Source organism: Gavialis gangeticus, unplaced genomic scaffold (genome assembly GCF_001723915.1).
Source record: "Gavialis gangeticus isolate Ggan-Ray unplaced genomic scaffold, GavGan_comp1, whole genome shotgun sequence".
Taxonomy (NCBI): domain Eukaryota; kingdom Metazoa; phylum Chordata; order Crocodylia; family Gavialidae; genus Gavialis; species Gavialis gangeticus.
This window is the reverse complement of record NW_017729032.1, coordinates 141,957,679-141,977,205: the sequence shown is the minus strand read 5'-3', so window position 1 is coordinate 141,977,205 and position 19,527 is coordinate 141,957,679. Positions and strand designations below refer to the sequence as shown.

The 19,527-nt window shown below is 43.5% G+C and overlaps 1 protein-coding gene across 2 annotated transcripts in view; it reads right to left on the bottom strand.

Annotated features, from left to right (window-relative positions):
- TMCO3 (transmembrane and coiled-coil domains 3) overlaps positions 1-19,527 on the bottom strand; it is a 70,698-nt gene that overhangs the window by 47,560 nt on the left and 3,611 nt on the right. For both annotated transcript variants that reach the window (XR_002098816.1, XM_019524059.1), the window contains exons 3-6: positions 13,623-14,163; positions 9,160-9,339; positions 6,109-6,300; positions 3,185-3,313 (exon numbers count right to left, since the gene is read on the bottom strand). Coding sequence is in view for 1 of the 2 variants with exons in the window: in XM_019524059.1 (XP_019379604.1) it covers positions 3,185-3,313; positions 6,109-6,300; positions 9,160-9,339; positions 13,623-14,144 (1,023 nt within the window). In the remaining variant the exon portion in view is untranslated. The remainder of the gene's footprint in view (positions 1-3,184; positions 3,314-6,108; positions 6,301-9,159; positions 9,340-13,622; positions 14,164-19,527) is intronic.

The following is a 19,527-nucleotide window of genomic DNA, read 5'->3' as shown; positions in this document are numbered from 1 at the left end:
TAATGCTTGCTACAATAACACTTTGCTTTGATTTTAAGATTGTATGGCATGGCTGTGCAGAAAGCAGCAACAGGTTTCAAAAGCTGTCAAATTACAGATGCTAGTAGTTAGCATTTCTGAAAATCCTACCTTAAAATCCTTCTATCTGAAATAGTTTTCTAGTGCCTTTACGTATGACCTTAACAAGAATGTGACTTTTTAAAAAATTCAGTACAGAAGAAATAATGAGTTTAAACAGGTGAAGAGATACTGCAGTTGATATTCACCGAAGGACTCATGACATTCTGAAAATCATTACATCAACAGGGGCAGAGTTAGGTACTTTGGAAAATCCCACTCTAAGTTTATGTCTATCTGTAAACCTCTGAACTCCATGGCTAGGGATATTTTAGCCGCTTTAAATAAGGGGAGGGGAACTCACTTAGGAGTTCCAGCCACTGCTACAGTCTAAATATTGCCTACATGAGCCTTTAGTGATATAAATTAGCTAAACTGCCCTAACTTTGACCCTGGGGAAGCCTGGCTACAGTTAGAGTGATTTTGCTACAAAATCATGCAGATGTAACCATGCATCCTAACAGCTTTCATCTTTATCCTTTGACAGCAATACAATTGTTACCTCTTCAGAATATTTTATCTATGAAAGAAATCCTAAAAATATTCATGGTTTGTGTTACTGCATACTTCCAGTGTTTGTGAAGTGCTTTGTAATCAGTTGATTATAATCCTGCAGATCAATCCTTACTCAAGGAATTCTTTCATTTTACAATACAGGAAAGAGACAAGAACTATTTAACTTGCACAAGGATTTCATACAGTGTTTATTTCTGTTGTATTTTGGTAAAGAAATGTGAGGGCTTTAATAATAATTCAGCCATAATTTAGTGAACAGAATCTCTATTTTAAATAACGTAAATTTGATAAACAATGTTTATTACTTGCAACTACTATATATGGATTCATACCTCTTGAAATTAAGGTACATGTAGAAGAGGCCTCGGGCTAACTACTTCATTGCTCTGCAGGCCTGAAGATTCTGTGCTATAATTCTCCTGCTATATTCTAGTTCATACTCTTCTGTGTCTGCCTTACAGCCCCCACATGCCTTTATTTCCCTGATAACGGAACTTCCTTATAGGGAAAAAAATAGACCAAGAAAACAGACAGTGACAACAAAGCGGAGAGGACAGATGCCATTCCTACAGCAGCAACACCTAGCATTTCCTAGCAACAATTTTAGGGTCCAAAGGGAAAAAACAGTGATAGCTTTAAGTATGGGTGAACTGACAAAGATTTTTTTGGCCAATATTGATGGCAGATTATTAAATGAGCCATATCAGCCAATACTGATCTGACTGCTAATATGCAGCCAGGCAGCTTGGAAAATAATGTCCGGCTGGTAAATCTGCTGTGGGGAAGGGGCATGTGGAGCACAGATCAAGGCCCCTGCGGGGAGGGAGGGAGGATGGGGCTGGGGCAGGCGAAGGAGCAGGTGTTGCATAGCCACGACAGGGAGTTGGACAGAGCCGCAGCTTGTCTGCGGGGCACAGGGAGTGAGGAAGGGGGTCGGCTCCCGCCGCTGCACATACCTCTGGGGGAAGTGCAGGGAGCATGTGCCTCCCCCCCATCATGATCTGTGCATAGGGCAAGGGCAGGCTGCCCACTGCGCACTTGGGGCTGGGGGCTGCACAAGGCTCCTCCTGGTGGGGGCTGGGCCTGGGCTGCACTCGGAGAAGGCAAGGCAGGGTGGTTGGCATCAGTGCTGGGAGGGGGGGCTACAGGGTGGCTAGAGCCACCCCAAAATTCATCATAGGCACCCCATAGCCTCCCCTCCCAGCAATGCCACCCACCCCAAGCCCCCAGCAGGAAGAGTCCATGCCTCCCCTAACTTGCATGCAGCAGCGGGACATGCTGCCTCCCTCCCCTTCCCCAAACAAGCTGCTCATGGCTCCATCCCACACCCCACCCAACCTGGGCAGCACCTCTCCCTGCCCCAGCCTCACTCCCTCCCTAACCGTGGGGGACTCAAGCTGCCCCCTCCATGCCCCGTCCCTCCTATAGACTTACTGGCTGGATACTGCTCTCCAAGCTGCCAGGCTGCACTCCTGGCTGTGTGCATGTATACGGCATTTATCAGCGACATTATCAGACACATCAGTCAAAAAACACCGATTGTTGACAATGTCAATTTTCCTTTTATTGGTGCCAATACGATATGGACCAATGTATCAGTGCACCTCTAGCTCTAACACATGGAAAACCCCATTGACTATGAGAAAAAGGGACACTTTCCCCCACAATCCCATGGCCAGAGGAGACAGAGAAGAAACAAATTTTATGTCTGCATATTTCTATAAAATTTATCAATCTTACTCTGGAGAAGTACAACAGATAACATAAAGGCCTCCAGAGGAGGACCTACAGTACAGAAAAGCAGAGGTTTACTAGAACTCGATAAGAAGCCAGCTTCTCATTGGAACTGTCTTAAGAGGGAAAGAGGGAAGGCAGCAAAATCTTCTCCATTTTCTCTGTTCTGACCACAATTCATCTCTTTGGGGCGGTTACACTGCCTTAGCCTAGCCAGCTGGAATTGCTACATCATTTTGCAGTCTTGGTGCAGAAAGCTGGGCAGACATGATAATCAATAATAGACTGAGTAGCAAAACAGTGATACATGACTGCTTGTTACAGCACAAGTGCACCAAACGGAAGTGTAAGTGTTAAGTGCTCCAAATTAATTCCCTCATAGGGTTCCTTGAGTTAATGCAACTTAGTCAAGTTCAGTTTTTTTAAACATGCCTTCAAAAATGTTTTAATGTAATAATAAACTCAATTTCTGAACTCTTGTTTATTTTGCAAATTTCATAGTGTGTGAAGTTTTCTGAACTCTAGAAGCTGAGGCTTCATTATGCAGAAACCTCAGCTTTCACATAAAAATGTTTATCTTCCATGATTGTGGAAAACTGTTTGGGGAAAACACAAAAAACAGAAACAAATTAACTCTGAACCCCCTGAAATAATTTGCCTCTGAAATAGAGGGCAAATTAAAAGAATCTTAAGTGTATTACATTTAAATTCTCATGATTTTCCAGGGTTCGACTTAGTTTTTGAATGCTTGAAATTCTTTAAGCTTCCTAAAAATGAACACAAGGGTTAAAATTTACATGAAAGCTTACTCTCTTACCTTTATACTGTTTAATCCCGATGGTCCCAAGAGCACTCCGCAAATGATGTACCCAAACATGGTTGGCAATCCTATCATTGTACACAGCCAGCCACATGGCAAAGATAACATCCCTATGGTCACAATGTCCTAGTATATAAAATTGATAATACACATTACAGTAAAAGTCATGAAGAAGCTGTGGTGAAATTGAAAATGCTTCCAATGGTCAGAGTTTAACAGCAGTATAAAAATGAATGGAGTATACAAGATACAGGTTTAAGTGCACAGACTTAGGACTGGGGGAAGGGGGAGCTATGAACTTACCTTAACATAAAAATACAGGTTAGCTACAGGAACAACCTGTGTGAAGTATTTCAGATCTCATTAACACTCAATACCATTTCTCAGATTTCAGTCTTGAGGTGACAGGACGTAAGCAGTTCAATGCTGCTTTAGAAGTTTTGAAACAGATGACTCCTAGTCAGTTTTACTAAATATGCAATACAGTTATATTACACTGCAAACAGTGACAGCTGGGTAGAACAGTTCCTATGCATGTAATTGGTTCATACACCTAATGGATATGCAAACAGTCATAAGCTATCAATTACAGAAAGCTATCATCAAATTTACGGGAACTTAACATTATGGATCTCAACATTTGAGGGTACTGAAACAATAGGATGGTCAGAACTGTAAGGAAATGAGAAACAGGAAAACAAGATACAGCAGACTCCAGTGGTATTTCCCAAGTCCATCATTCTTTTTACCCAGGTAAGAATAACTGATAAACGTTTTCTAGGCAGATGTTGTCAGGGATTGTAGAAACGACCAATATAAAAATTAATGTTTTGGCATGCACAGTACACAGAGGCCTGAAAAAAGGGCTAGTGACTTTGATGACTTGAATAAATTGGGTTTTTTTTTAAAGAAGTCCAAAAGCCTGATGATAGTGCTGTGAAATGTAAAATACATTGGTTTCCAAATCTTCCTGAAGATCAAGGGGGCTACCAGAACCTTAATATGAGTTTCTGATAATGGGAAATAGAATTTGAGATTTTTTTCATTTACTAGACCACAATGGCTAAGTACAGACAGTCAAAAAGCCCAAGGCTGAATTGATTCAATCTTTGCAGGTTAGTCTAAGCTGTGTAGATCAAACCAATAAGTGAACAGATACACACTTTTGATTTCGGAAATGCAGCTACATGCCTGCAGTGGCCCAGGCCAGAAGGTGGGGGGCACTAGAGCAAGTCTCCCTGCTCTGCTGGAGTAGACAGCTTGAGCCAAGGCTAGCCCACCCACCCTGCAAAGTTGGGGAGGGGGGGAAAGCATTGCATGGGAAAAAGAAAGCATCCTGGGATGCTGGGGGACTGAGTTAACTTGAATCTGGAAGGGATCTGGGACAGAAATTCAATAAATTGATTTCAAACTAAGTCAGTTAAGTCTGACATTACATCCATTAACTTTGGCTAAAACCAGTTTAAGATCATTTTGAAAACGGTTTATGTACACTGAATTTCTTTTCTGTTACAGATTTGAACTGGTTTCTGATCACCTACACTGGTTGATGTGTAATTTCTGTCCCTTGCCCATAAGTAACTGTCAGAGCGTTCATGATGATTTCCCAGCTGAGTACTCCACAATCTGCTTGGTTTGGGCATTACACTTAAGAACCTGAGGGTTCTTAAGCTTTTCTCCATTCAAATAAGCTACAGTATTGTCTCTTTAACTTCTATAGGACATTTCCCATATTCAAGCAGGCTGTGCATTCCTCTCATGAAAAACAGAACCCTATGATCCTATTGCCTTAGATCCCCAAGATCAGTGACCTTTTCTCTTCAGAGTTCCAACACTATAGGCACTCCAAGTTTACAACTGATCTCTTCAGACACATAACATGAGACAGAGAGATGCACAGGCTTTGTAAGAAGGCTTCAAAGAATAATCATTCTTTACTTAGCCTATTAAAAACAATATTATATAGAAATATCCCTTGTGTTTGCATCAATTTAATTAGCTGGGTTTAATTAATAAACATCTCTACTTTATATAATAATGGCTGAATTACTGTTAAAGCCCTTATATTTTTTTAAAATAGAAAATGCAACAGAAATAAATACCAGGTGAAACCCTTGTCTACACTGTTGCTGCAGCTGGCAGAGCCAGACTCCCTACTCAGCACAGGCAGAAATGATCATAAGTGGCTCTGGGGCTCCCCCATGCCTGCATCTGCAGGGGACAGTAGCAATAGAACACAGGTTCTTCCTTCCAGTGCCTCCTCCCAGCCACCAGAGGGGAGACAGGAAGAAGGAGGGAACCAGAGCCAGGCAAGCAGCAGGTGCTAGAAAGAGAAACCTGAGCTAAGTGCTGCCACTGCTGTTCCTGGCCAAGCCAGCTGTTCCTTGCAGTGTGGGGCAGGAACAGATCAGGAGCAGCTCTGGGGCTCCCCCTGCACCCAGATCAGTGTAGCACATCACTGCTCCTCACCACCCCCCAGCTGAAGCTGTCTCATGTTAGATTCCAAGATGAGACTTTGTCTCTTACCCTTCCCTTTGCTGAACAGGGTGGGGGGGCACCTCATATTGAAATCAAGTAAATATGATATATGCCAGTGAGCTAACTATGACCTGTGATAGCCTGACTTTGTAGCAGTCCCACCAGTCTGGAACACTGTCCCACAGGTGCAAGCTAATCAAACTAATATAAGACACAAGGGAGCATGTTGCACATACACCAAATTCATGCCACAAACATCCATACATGTCCTGTTGTACCTTAGCATAAAGTAGAGCCAGAACCTCAGTAAAAATGGAAAGCATGAAATAATGGGAAGACATCCGAGACATGGAGGGATACCAAAACCACACACACAAACACAGGTCAAAGGAGGTGCTGGCAGGGGAAAAAAAAAGTAGGCAAGAATCCCCACAGCAATTTACCTTTATGAAATGATGATCAGCACGAGGAATGGTTGAATCCCTGGGCTTGGTAAGTATATACTGATTGTTCTGGGAATCAATAAGCATACTAAGACCTAAATCGTCTTCCACTTCTCTTTTTGAAATATTTCTCTTGGAGTCTGCTTCATCTTCTTCCACCCTTAAAACTGCCTCAAAGTTAACACCTCTCACCTGACATGGAAAAAACAAAACAAAACAAAACCTCAACATTTCCTAGAAGTATAAATTTCGCTGTTAAAACTATCTGTTTAGAAAGGAAAGAAGGAAATGAGAAATTAAAGTTGTTGGAAGATTTTCTCCAGAACTCACAAAAATAATTATAGCGATCGACCTTGAAGTAGTTTATCACAACTTATTTCATTAAATGGTAAGCTTGTTGCCAGAGTTGAGATTCCATCATTTGTAGTTGTTGAACATTCCATTTCATTATTATTCTTTTAATAAAGTTGAATTATTTTCAGTTGAAACCCCTGGACTGGCTGCATGGTAACACCTTTTAAGTATCTTAAAGCACTTGTTATTTGATTTAACACTATGCCACTCCAGGGCAGGATTCTCTCTAATCTGCCTAAATTTGCTCCTATTCCATTAATTTGTGGCCACTCTCCACCACTTTTCTACCCAAGTTAAAGTCCTTCAGCATCCCAGAAGGCAGTGGGCCTTCCTGAGTCAGGGCAAGAGGGGATGCAGGGGCACAGTGCCTCATCTAGTCCCGGGGAATGTCTGGCAGAGGGAGCACTACAGCCACAGAGTGCCTGGCACTGCAGAGGGTGGCTCCTGCCACTGCTGGGGCTGGTGCCGCCCCCAGCAGGAGCAAAGCAAGCCAGCCCAAGTGGATGGCACTGCATCCCTCCCGCCACTGCTCAGACCAGCTCTGCTCCTGGGAGCAGGGCCAGTTTGAGTGGTGGTGGCAGAGAAGGGGTGTCCCTACCCCACTTAGATCATCTGACTCTGCTCCCACTGGGAGAAGAGCCAGTCGGAGCGGTGGTGGGGAAGCAGTGCCCCCTCCCCTCGCCCCCACTCAGACTGGCTCATCCTACTTCCACTGGGAGCAGAGCTGGTCTGAGCAGCAGCAGGATCCACCACAGCTACCAGGCACTCCAGAGCTGCAGCACTTGCTCTGCTTGGTGGGAGCTATGAGCCTTTCCCTCCCCTAGCTCCTAGTCCTGCCCCTGCTCACAAAGTCTCTAATGGCAAGTCACAGCTGTGCAGGTGAGGGGCAGTGAGAGCAGGTTTTTTGCCTGAATGTGCAACTGCTCCACTAAGCCAAACAACACAAAGTGAATTAACATTTGTGTGGCTTTCAGCAAGAGGTGCAACAAGGTCCTAAATAACACTTCAGGTAATTTGAAGACCGCTATCGAATCCCTCCTTAGTCTTCTCCTCTGTAAACTAAACAACCATAGCTCTTTCAGCCTTTCCTCACAAACCACAGGCTTCTAATCATTTCTGTCATTCTCCGTTAGACTCTTTCCAGTCCACCCACATCCTTCATGAAGTGTGGAACCCAAAAATGGACACAGTACTCCAAATGAGGCCTCACCAGTGCTGAACTAAGTGGAAGAAGAATCACTTCCCTTGATTTGAAAGTGACACTCCTTTTAATACAACCCAGCATGCTGCTGATTTTTTTTTTTTTGTTTTGCCACAAGAGCATACCATTGGTTCCTATTCAGCTTAAATTCTACTGCAACTCTCAGGTCCTTCTCTGCTCTCATCTACGATAATAAAATGTAAAAAAGCCTGCCAAATGTTTTTTGCTATTCTGAAATAGGATCAAAAGAAATGCCCTGAGCTGGCATTTCATCATTTCTTTTCCCCTAGCAAACACAGGGAAAATGGGTGAGAAGAAAAAACCCATAGAGAAAAATGACCCAGTCTTCCTCTTGCCTGTTAGCAAGAATAGCAGCAACCGGCAGTTAAATCTGGGTTTCTTCCACACCACCTGGGAGTGGCAGGGAAAAGCTATTAAATTCCCAGCTTCAGTACATACACAGAGGCTTACCTGGAGGATGCTTCCCACCATATGTAGAGTGCCAACACAACATTGCAAGTAAACCAAGAGATTAAAAGCAATGAAGTCAGAAGTAAATGAAAACAATACAACTAAATTGAAAGATCACAAACCTGTTTCATATTCTACCTTGTACACCATTTCTTTTCCCAGACCGTGAAAATAAATCTCAAGAATTCTTCTTCCCCTCCCATCAGGCAGGAAAGATTCTTTGGGTAAATGTGATATCTTTCATTAGACCAACTAAATAGTTGGAAAAATTGCTCTTTACAAGCACAAACACCCTTCTCCAGGCATAGGGAGAGTCTGCTGGTATGCTCTCCTGGGTGGAATAGAAACCAACATGCAAAATGCAAGTCTGTGAAAAAGCAAATATGTGGCAGGGAAGATCAGAGCAGACGGGAGAAAATAGCTGCAAGACAGACAAGTAGAGGGAGAGGGGGGAAGAAGGGGGAATTTTGACTTGGTGATAGAATGTAGATGGTAAAATGTAGAGAGGTTACTGGGGTTATCGGATGGCAAGCAGGTTATAATGTGCCATATATCCAAACAATAAATCTCCCATTATATTCTCAATAAGAGATTATCATCATCATCACCACCACCACCACCATCGTCTAATAATAGAAATAAAACTTTAATCCTGTATCTTGCAAGCCTAGATATCAGCTTCCTGACCTTGAAAATTGTGTATGTTGTGATGTGGAACAGGCATGTCAACAATAAAAACAATACACCAGCAATTGTATGAGTTTCAGTTGAGAAACAAACATACTGCTGAGAAGAGAAACTACCAGCTTCAGGGCAAACAGTAAAAAAAAATTCACAAGTCTCTATCTATAAGAGGTGCAAGATAAAACTTATGTAATAACATTTGACTATTTAAGGAAAAAAAAAACTCACCAAGTTGTGACCAAAGTTGAATAAATTTGGCACCACAACAGCATCAATTCAATACTTAGTTCAGACTAAAAGTGAGTGTCCATAAATCAGATGCCAAAAGTTTCTAGACTTACAGATTTGTTGTCATCAAAGGCATGTTCTTCAATTTCCTCTTCCAGTCTATCAGCTGCCTTCCTGACATCTTCAAGAATTTCATCAAGCATGGAGAGGCTTTTATTCTGGTGCTGCATATTCTTGATGGCTTCAACCTGATGTTTTTCTGCTGCTAGAAGCTCAACATATTCCATTTCTTCCTATTGGATTTTACAGCAAATAAAAATGAGGTGCTCTTTTGCTCTTTGAACAGGATGTTCTTGCCTGATGTTTATATTCTTTGCTTTTGAAACAAATTATTTTTATGAATATTAGAACTGCCCAGCCGATACAGCAGTTCTTCTGGAATATTGTTTTTTTAACTGTCAGTTTATATTATTTGAAAAGACTTATCTGCCATTTGTTACAGGTGGGAACCTCTGTTTTATTACAGTTTAGAAGCAACTGGAAGGCTCCAGATGAGGAAGTATTAGAAAAGGGCCATCTCAAGGTGCTTTCAAGGAAATATCAATTGCAGGGCCAATATACACTTAGAAGTATGGCTTTGATAGTCAGATCAAGCACAACAATGGAAAATACACCAAATCTTAAAAAGTTTTATTAAACCTTATATAATATATAAAGTAAAACAGAACCCCCTGCTGAATGAAATGTCAATTACAGATCAGAGAATGATGCATTTCAATCTTTTGGAGATGTATTAATTTAGGAACAATACTTAAGAACTTGGAAACTAGAAAACCATGTCAAGATTCTCCTTTTTTTCAGATTCACAGCATTACTAACAGCTGCTATTTGGACCTTCATGGAGCTAACATTAAGGTCAAAGGGAAAAACAGCATTGCATGAGTAATTCCTGCATTCACAGATGGGCTCACTCTCTTCTTGAAGTGAGCAAATCCATTTTATTTAGTCACGAGGAACAGATTATGTCTCCCTTGATGTTAATGCTGGGACAACAATCTGCTTACAGTGAAACCTGTTACTTCAGTCTGCCCTTTCAAACCACCTCCCGGTTAAACTCAAGCCTTATTAACACATTCAAGAATCGTCAGAAACCAATCATATTATCATAGTAATACCCTTGTCAGGTGAATCACTGTTGGCATTACTGGAGTAAGTGGAGGATTGTGGGGAGGAAGGGGAAGGTGGAATAAAAACTAATAGACAAGGTTTTATCTACTGGCAAGGCCAAATGCTGGCCTTTATTTCTTCATCTCTGGTTCCTGGTAACGAACATTTGTGTTTTCATAATTTTCCTAAAGACTGCCTACTACTTATTCTTCTCTAGCTCTGTTAGAATGTCCCATTTATGAGGGAAAAGCCAACTTCATCCACAAGCTCTAGTCTAATCCACAGACACTTTCTTTGGATGGTAGTAGCCTAGAACATAGGATGCATTTAGCATTCAAGTTTCCTTCCATAAAAAAGAGAAGAAATGATTTTGCCACCTCAGTCAGAACAGTTAGTTGCAACTATCTCTGTTTACTTGATGGAAACAGCTTCCACTGTATCCGAGATGCTTCTCCCCCTTTCCATCCACTCCGTAACTTTGTAAGCAAACATCGCAGTGCTGCACTGGAGCAAGGGGAGTCACATGAGGAATGGCGAAAAAGAAGAAACATTTTCATATCTCTTACTGTTTGCAAGGCAAAAGTGTGCACTATAGTATACCCACTACACTGTGCCCCACAATGGTAGGGAATGAGATGCCTTTTTAAAATTACATTAAAATAAAAGCTCTTGACAAATTTAATCCACTGGCTAATACATCAAGAATTGGGACCTATTCTCTTGCATGTCTACCAACAAGATTCAGAGCAAAGTCCTATAGAGAACACCATCTTGCTTCCATTGCCCTGTGCTGTTAAGAAAAGAAACAGTGGCATATTTCTACCAGGATGCATCCCCAGACCCTGTTTATTGTTTTTCATATCACCATCTGGTTAGTAGGTGCCCAGTAAACCTGAACCTCCCAGAAGGTAAGTTGAAGTTTCTGTCACTTCTCTTCCTAAACAGCAGTGGAAAATAAAAGTAGTCTCTACCATTTTACTCCTCTTTTAGCCTGCCTTCTTTGGCTGTCCTTCAAAAAATTCTGACATTTTTTTCAAGCGAGATATGAAATTTGCCCAGCACTCAGCTAGTAAATACTTCCGTTCACTCAGAATAAGGAAATGAAGGAAACATTACTATAATCCTTGGAAATCAGCACCTAATCACCCAGTAGGAAATTGAAAAGGAACATCTTGCAGATACAAAGTTTAGAACACCACAAGAAACTAGAACAAAACTGGAAGTAATGCAGTCATCACAATTTGAAAGCAAGTGATACTAAGTCTATCAAGTAAGCTTTCTCCCCCCAACCGTTATACCTTACTGACTTTCCTATAATAAAGAATCAATTTGGGAGAAAAGACACTATTTAACCAACCACACACTTACTAGGATAAAACAGTCAGGTAAAAGGAAAAAATATCTTTTTTGTCCTAAATAACATGTTGACCTAGCTCACAAGAGAACCTATACTCTCCCTTCCGCCAGAATCTAAACTTCCATTTAAAAAGAACTTCTGTCCCAACATAAACATAACCTTTCAAATGTGTGGCAAGTGTGACCTAATGAAGTCGCCTTCTCAAGAAAGCAAACAGATTGCTCCAATATTCCTTTTGTGATGGTTTCTTTGTCAAGAAGCTGAAGAATGAAATGAAAGAGAGGAAAGCAATGGACATAATATACCCTGACTTTAGCAAGGCTTTTGATACCATCTCCCACAGCATTCTTGCAAGCAAGCTGAGGAAGCATGGGTTGGATGAATGGACTGTAAGGTGGATAGAAAACTGTCTGGATTGTCCAGCTCAACAGGTAGTAATCAATGGCTCAATACCTAGCAGGCACCTGGTACCCAGTGGTGTGCCCCAGGGGTCAGTCCTGGGGCCAGTTTTGTTTAATATCTTTATTAACAATCTGGAAGAAAGGAATGGAGTGCACACTCAGCAAGTTCGCAGATGACACCAAGCAGGGGGGTGAAGTAGATACACTGGAGGGTAGGGCTAGGATTCAGAGTGACCTAGACAAATTGGAGGACTGGGCCAAAAGAAATCTCATGAGGTTCAACAAGGACAAGTGCTAAGTCCTGCACATGGAACGAAAGAATCCCATGCACCACTACAGCCTGGGGACTGACTGGCTAAGAAGCAGCTCTGCAGAAAAGGACCTGGGGGTTACAGCAGACAATAAGATAGATATGGGTCAGCAGTGTGCCCTGGTTGCCAAGATGGCTAGCAGCATACTGGGCTGCATTAGTAGAAGTGCTGCCAGTAGACTGAGGGAAGTCATTATTCCCCTCTAGATGTGGCCTCACCGGTGCAGAATAGAGTACTGTGTCCAGTTTGGGCCCTTCCCCCACTATAGAAAGGACAAGTTGAAGAGAGTTCAGCAGAAAGCAATGAAAATGGTTTGGGGGTAGGGGGACATGACTTTTGAGGAGAGGCTGGGGGAACTGGGTTTATTTAGTTTGGAGAAGAGAAGACTAAAAGGAGATTTGACAGCAGCCTTTAACTACCTGAAGGGTGGTTCCAAAGAGGATGGAACTAGACTGTTCTCAGTAGTGACAGAAGACAGAACAAGAAACAATGGGCTCAATGAAACAAGGGAGATTTAGATTGGATATTAGGAAAAACTCTGTCACTAGGGTGGTGATGAAGCACTGGAACAGGTTACCTAGAGAGGTGGTAGAATCTCCATCCCTGGAGGTTTTTAAGACCCATCTTGATAAAGCCCTGGCTGGAATAATCCAGTTGGGGATGGTCCTGCTTTGAGCAGGGGTTTGAACTAGATGACCCCCTGAATGAGGTCCCTTCCAACCCTAATTTTCTACGATTCTGGAGAGCTTCACTACTATTTAGAACTTTGCAGGCATGTATTGAAATAATCAAAAATCCTGTCAGCTTTATGATTGCCAGAGCTTCAGAAAGTGATAAGCCACAGAAGCCAGTTTCTGCCTGCCCACAAAATACTGGCAGCAAGGATGTTGGGAGCTTGGTTAGAAACTTGTTGTCAACTACACTCTACCCAACTTTTCACAAGCCCACCATAACAACAATGATCTGGTGGGAGACTTGTGGCTCACCAGAGAAGACCCCAACTCTGAATTTTTTTGACACTATGGACACCTCTTTTGAAATTTCTGGGTTTATCTTGCAAATCATGTTTGCATACCTAAAAGTGCTAACATTGTGTGACACTCCTGGCACCACTGAAAGGATCGGAAGCCATGGTGCCATGGCACCCGAGTGAGAATCAACTGATCTAAAGAACACAAATTTATTCTAGCTTCGTTCAAAATTCTATTTTTAATAGAAGTGTCGTGTACTTGCTGTAGCTCCACATTTTTAATGCATTTAAAAAAGTATTATTATAAAACTGGAAAAACTGCTAAGAATTTTCCCATATTATCCTCCATAGAAAATTTTATCTCACTAACCTTAATTGCAGCTTCCCGCAAGGCCTCCAATCGCTGTCTACTACTATCTTTCATATTTACAACATCTTTGTAATCACCTTGAAGAGCTCTTTGCAGTCCGTGGATTGCTTGAAAGACAGAGTTTTCACTTTCATTTAGCTCCTTTTGGAAAATTTCAAATGTATGTACTTGAAATAATTTCTCTTCATCTGATAGCCTCAAGTCTTTCTCCACTGCTTTTATTGCATTTTTTAGTTTATTAAGGACCACATTTTTCTGGCGAAGGAGCCCAGACAATTTTCTGCAGTTTTCTGAGACCCACTGTCTTCTCTGAGTGACAGCAGCTCCTTTCCCACGATGCAGCTTTATTGCATGCTTTACTACATCGTCATGTTCCACAGTGTTCGCTAATTGACAACAAAGCAATGAAATCAATGTCCATAAGGAAATAAATACGATTGCCTTCATTGTCCACTTTTTATTACGGTTGGGAGAAACACAACTTGGAATGGTCCAAAGCCTTCTGCTACAGGCTCTCTGCATCTCAGATACACATGTTATGCTGAAAGGTAGTAAAAAAAAATCAGCAGTCAGACAAAGTTTAATAATAGAGCCCTGGATCCACAGTGGAAAAAAAAAACCTCAGAGACAACACATTCAAGACAATGAACTTTGTTCTTTAAAAAAAGTAATGTGTTCTCCTTAGACCAACAAATAGTTAAAACCAAGTCTCCCTGGGTTAGTAACATATTTTTGTTTTCTTGCTCTTCAAAACACATTATTCCACTTTAAACCCATTAAAGCTGGAAAGTTTAGCAGTTCCAGACACAGTAGTCAGTTATGAGATATGGAAGTCTCAAAACCAAAGCAAGAACACCCCACTATTATTCAGTTAAATTGTTAGGATAAGGTTGTACTTAATTAAAAACATAAAAACTAATTCCTCTTCCAGATAGATGGTTTTCAAACTTCTATTACAAAGGTTTAGTTTTATGTAGTTTAGATTATAGTTTGTATGTATGGGACGGTTTGGATAGGGATGATCCTGCATTAGGCAGGGGCTTGGACTCCATGTCCTCTGGAGGTCCCTTCCAGCTCTACTTCTCTATGACTATGATAACTAAAAAGTCTATGTGAATTATTATCAAGGGTCTCAAAGCATGTTAAGTACAGTATAAAGATTTTTTTGTAATTATTGCCTCAAAGAGGTTACAGCATACACAACACATAGCAATGAAACTGCCTTGAACTTTAGTCACTGACCTTGAGCTTTCAGAAGCTATGCAGTGGTCTCCAACCATAAACCACACTATGTAGAATGTGTTTAAAAAATTATTCAGAGGGGAACATTAAAATAAATCAGTATCACTCAGAAGTCAGTTTGCTAGTAACTATTTTTAATTCTTTATAAAAAAGACTTTTCAAGACTGTTCTTCAATTTAAAGAAACAACAAGTATTTGTTTTTGAAATTGTCTACTATACATTCTCAAACCTTGGTAAAAATCTGTGCAAACTCCACTGATTTAGAAATTTTATACAAATGTAATATCCAACAAAGTGAAATTAAGTTACCTGTAAAAATGTGCTTGCCATCTAAACTTACTATTTTTAATTGCAGAATATCAATAATTAAATTTCAGCAAATTTTCAACATAATAAATAAATATTTGTTTCATCTTCAACCGCAATTTTGAACTTTGATCAAATTAATTATAAGCAACAGTGACCACAAATGGAATACAATGATAATTGCCTGGGACGAGCTTACCTAGAAGATACTGTCTGCCCTGCAGTACACTATCAGTTGCAAAGCAGGGGTGAGCAACTAACAACCAGTGGGCTGGATCCTGCCCAAAAAAGTCTAACCTGGCACAGGGGATCAGTGGCCTCAAAAGTCTGATCTGGCAGGGGAGCTGCACCATGCCACCTATCCTCTCCATTACAGAGACTGCTGCTCCATCATGTCTGCACTGATCCTTGATGGACAGGGGTTAGAAACCAGTGAAGAGGGTAAGTGCAGGCAGCTGGCTGCTCCAGGTTGTAGCCTTCAACAAGGCCTGGGCTGTAACCCACAGTCTGTGCTGGCAAAAGGCTGCTGACTCCTGAATTAGAGATTGCAATGTCCTTGATACATTAGAGGGAAATAGTTGCCCAATGCTCCATTACACCATGCTGTTGGAATTCACGTATGTCTGTTTCAGGAAGGCTTAGATAAGCTCAGGGGTGGCTAAAATATGGCCCGTGGCCAAATCCGACCCACCAACTGATTTAATCTGGCCCGCAGATGGAAAACGGCACCCTGGGCGAGCCAGACTCCCACCTTTGCTGGTGGGTGTGGTGGGCAACAGCTCCAGCTCCAGCTGGCACCCCAGGGGACACGGGGCAGAAGCAGCCCTGCCCACCCACTACCACCCAATGCCAGCAGAGGCTGGAACCAGAGCTGCTGCCTACCAGCAGAAGCAGGAATCCGAGCATAGCTCACCCAAGACCTACCACATCATGTTGGGTGCACAGGGCTGCTTCCACCCAGTGTCCCCTGTGGCACCTAGGAAATTCACTCTAGCCCCACAAGCCCTGGCCGAGTCACACTCAGGCCCCAGTCTCTATTGGCAGGAGGTGCCCTGGGCCTGCAGGGCTGGACTGCATCTCCCAGGCACTGTGGGATGCTGAGCAGAAGTAACCCTGCCCACCTGGCACCATGACAGGCCCTATTCAAGCCATGCTCAGACCATGATGGCTCCAGCTTCAGCCACAGCACAGTCTTGGTAGGCAGGTGGGGCTGCTTGTACCCAGCAGCTGCCAGCACCTGAGTGTGGCTCATCCAGCTCCTGCACATGGGGGATGAAGCCTGGCCACAGGCCTTTATGCTGTCCTGCCCTGCCCTGCCCTGCCCCGCCCCCATTGCTCCTGGGAACTGCAGGGTGGAGTGCACACACCAGGAGCCCTGATGACGGTGTGGGCTGGGCTGCAGGTGCTGGCTTGCAGTGAGGCATGGGGAAAGTGGCCTGAGGCAAGGAACTGCACATGTGTGCAGCCCTCAACAGCTCACCAAAACTCATTAAAGTAACCCTCCAGACCAAATAACTGCCCACCTCTGGACTAGCTACCTTCAAGGAATATCCCAGGGCTTTTTTCCCCCCCAAGTTCAAATGAAACAAGTGATGTAGAATACTATGAGCAGGGATCTGGGTTTTCCATTTTCCACAGAAAAACCCAGATGTCCCCCTTTAAAGGAAAAAGACCCAGAAGTTCCAATTTAAAGTGGGAAACCACAAGCTTCCCCTTGCAGGCTGGCAGAGTTCTAGCCTGCAAGGAGCTGCTTGGGTCTGGGGGGAGGAAGATCAAAGGCAGGGGATGCAATGTGCACACACACACACCTAGCAATACAGTCAGGCAGGGTGGTGGGAGCTCCTCCCTGCAGATAACTCTGGGGGATGTGCAGGACATAAGCAATGTGTGGGGGGGCACAGTAGAGGGCACAACTTCCTACCAATGCATATCAAGCAAAACCCAGGATGTCATCCTCCCATTTTACTTGGCCTTAGTGAGGCCACAGCTGGAGTACTGCACCCAGTTCTGGGCTCCACAACTTAGGAAGGACATGAATAAGCTTGAAAGAGTCCAAAGGAGAGTCACATGCATGATCAGAGGGCAAGAGAAGAGGCCTTATGAAGAGAGGCTGTGAGCTATAGGACTCTTCAGCCTAGAGAAGCGCAGGCTCAGGGGTGACTTGGTGGCAGTTATAAGTACATAAGAAGTGCCCATCAGGATCTGGAACAAACTTCCCCCAGAGGTGGTGCAAGCACCTACTGTGGACTCTTTCAAGAAACATTTGGACATTTATCTTGCTGTGATCCTTTGACCCTAGCTGTCTTCCTATCCCTTGGGCAGGGGGTTGGACCCGATGATCTTATGTGGTCTCTTCCAGCCCTAACATCTATGAAATCTATGAAACTCCGTGCTGCCATGGCCACCCCTTTGCTGTGGGGCATTGGGTCCAGCTGGGCTGCACCCCTGGGCCCCTAGATTGAGGCCTGGCAACAGTTCAGTGAAGGAGGGAGGGAGGAAGGGAGTGTGCACTGCACCCCTGCCTGCCAGACTGGGCACCCCCAGGGCAGGGTTGGCAGTGGGGGCTGTGCCTGGGGGTAATGCCTAGCCAGGGTGGCAGTGCAACGCTCCTGGCAGCAGCAGCATGGCTCCCAGCAGCAGCAGCATCAAGTCTAGCAATCTGGCGAGACTGCAGCCCTGTGCACCACAGGAATCTGAGGGAGCATATCTCCCCCCATGGTCCCCTAACATGTTGCTAACAGGCATGCCCAGATCACCCCTGTATCATCAGGGGGCCTCCCTAATGGTGCAGGGTCAGTTTGGACTCACCAGGGCTTGGCCCCTGGTGGCCTAGAATGGCCCCATACCATTAGGTGCCCCCCAATAGCACAGGGGCGATCCAGGCACACGAGAGCTTGGCACATGGCCCCAATGGCATGGGGCTGGTACAGGCCATCAGCGGCCAAGCTCTGGTAAGTCTGGAGCAGCCTGGTGCCATCAAGGCAGGGACCAAGCTCCAGAAAGACCCCACTCCACACTGACACCCCTTGCCCCCGACACTGGGAAGCTGAAGGCCCCCTCCAGCAGGGCTGGGGGCAGCAGGGGCTTGGGGTTGGGAATGAGGAGCATCCGTGGCTCCTTGCAGCCTCCTCCGCCCCTTCCTGAGCCATGTTGTGGGTGCTGTGACACCCCCTTTCTCTCCCTACCTCAGTACTCTGGGCAGTTGCCCTGGCTGCCCACCCCCAAGGCCAGCTCTGCTGGCAGGGATGGAGGTGGTAGCGCAGAGAGGTATGGGTCATGATGGCAGGGCTAGAGGGGGCTGTGGCTTGGGAGTGAGGCACTGGCCTATCGGGGCTGCTCAGCAGCACAAAACAAGGGGGGCAGGCAGGGGACTAGCCACAGATATACCCATGTCCTGGTGAGTGAAGGGGACAGGGGGAACTCTGATTTTCCAGGATAAAAAAAAAAATAACAAAATCAAACACAAAATATATAGGTATTTAAAATTTATTTTATTATAATGATTAAGGTACTGGTAGGCTGCTTTAAACTGCTTTAAAACTAAATGTATCAATAAAACATTGTGCTCAACTGATACATACATATATAGTGGCGTTTCATTTTAATTGTGGAAAAAGGTGGATTTGGGAGTTTTTAATCAGAGAATTTTTAATTTTTAAACAAAGGAAAGCAAGATCCCTGATCATGAGATAATTTCAGTGGAGTCTATACATTGGCTTATGTCTGGTCACCACTTACAGGACTTGTTACTCTCTCCCTTCATTAATATCCAAGGTGTTAATATTTGAACACAAGCTTGCTTGGAGATAGGAAAACTTCTGTCCTACTTAGGTCTTCCCTTCTCTGGAGAAAAACCCCACCCATTAAACTATTCCTCATCGGTCATGTTTTCTAAACGTGTCTTCAATCTTGTTGCTGTCATCTGGGGGCTCTCCAGTTTGACTGTCTTTCTTAAAATCCAATGCCAAAGCAATGCCACCCTCACCCATACCAACTAGAACAGATAATTACCTCCCACGCATAATTCCTTTCACTGTGGGCTGTGCTGAAATTGGCTTCCTCTAAAATCAGAATATTGGTGATTCACTGAAACTCAAAATTAAGATTCACCATTATTTAGTGATTCTTTGTAAGCCACAGAAGCTTTTCTGCCGACATTGGATTTGTGCATTTGATTTTTCTTCCCTAAACTTGGCACTTTGCATTTATCTTTATACAATTTCATATGGGTGCATTGATAACGATTTTTTTGGCTGATACCAATGGTTGATTCTTAACCAGAAATAATCAGCCAATACTGATCCGATAGCGAATATGCAGCCTGGCAGCTTGGAGAGCAGTGTCTGGCTGGTAAGT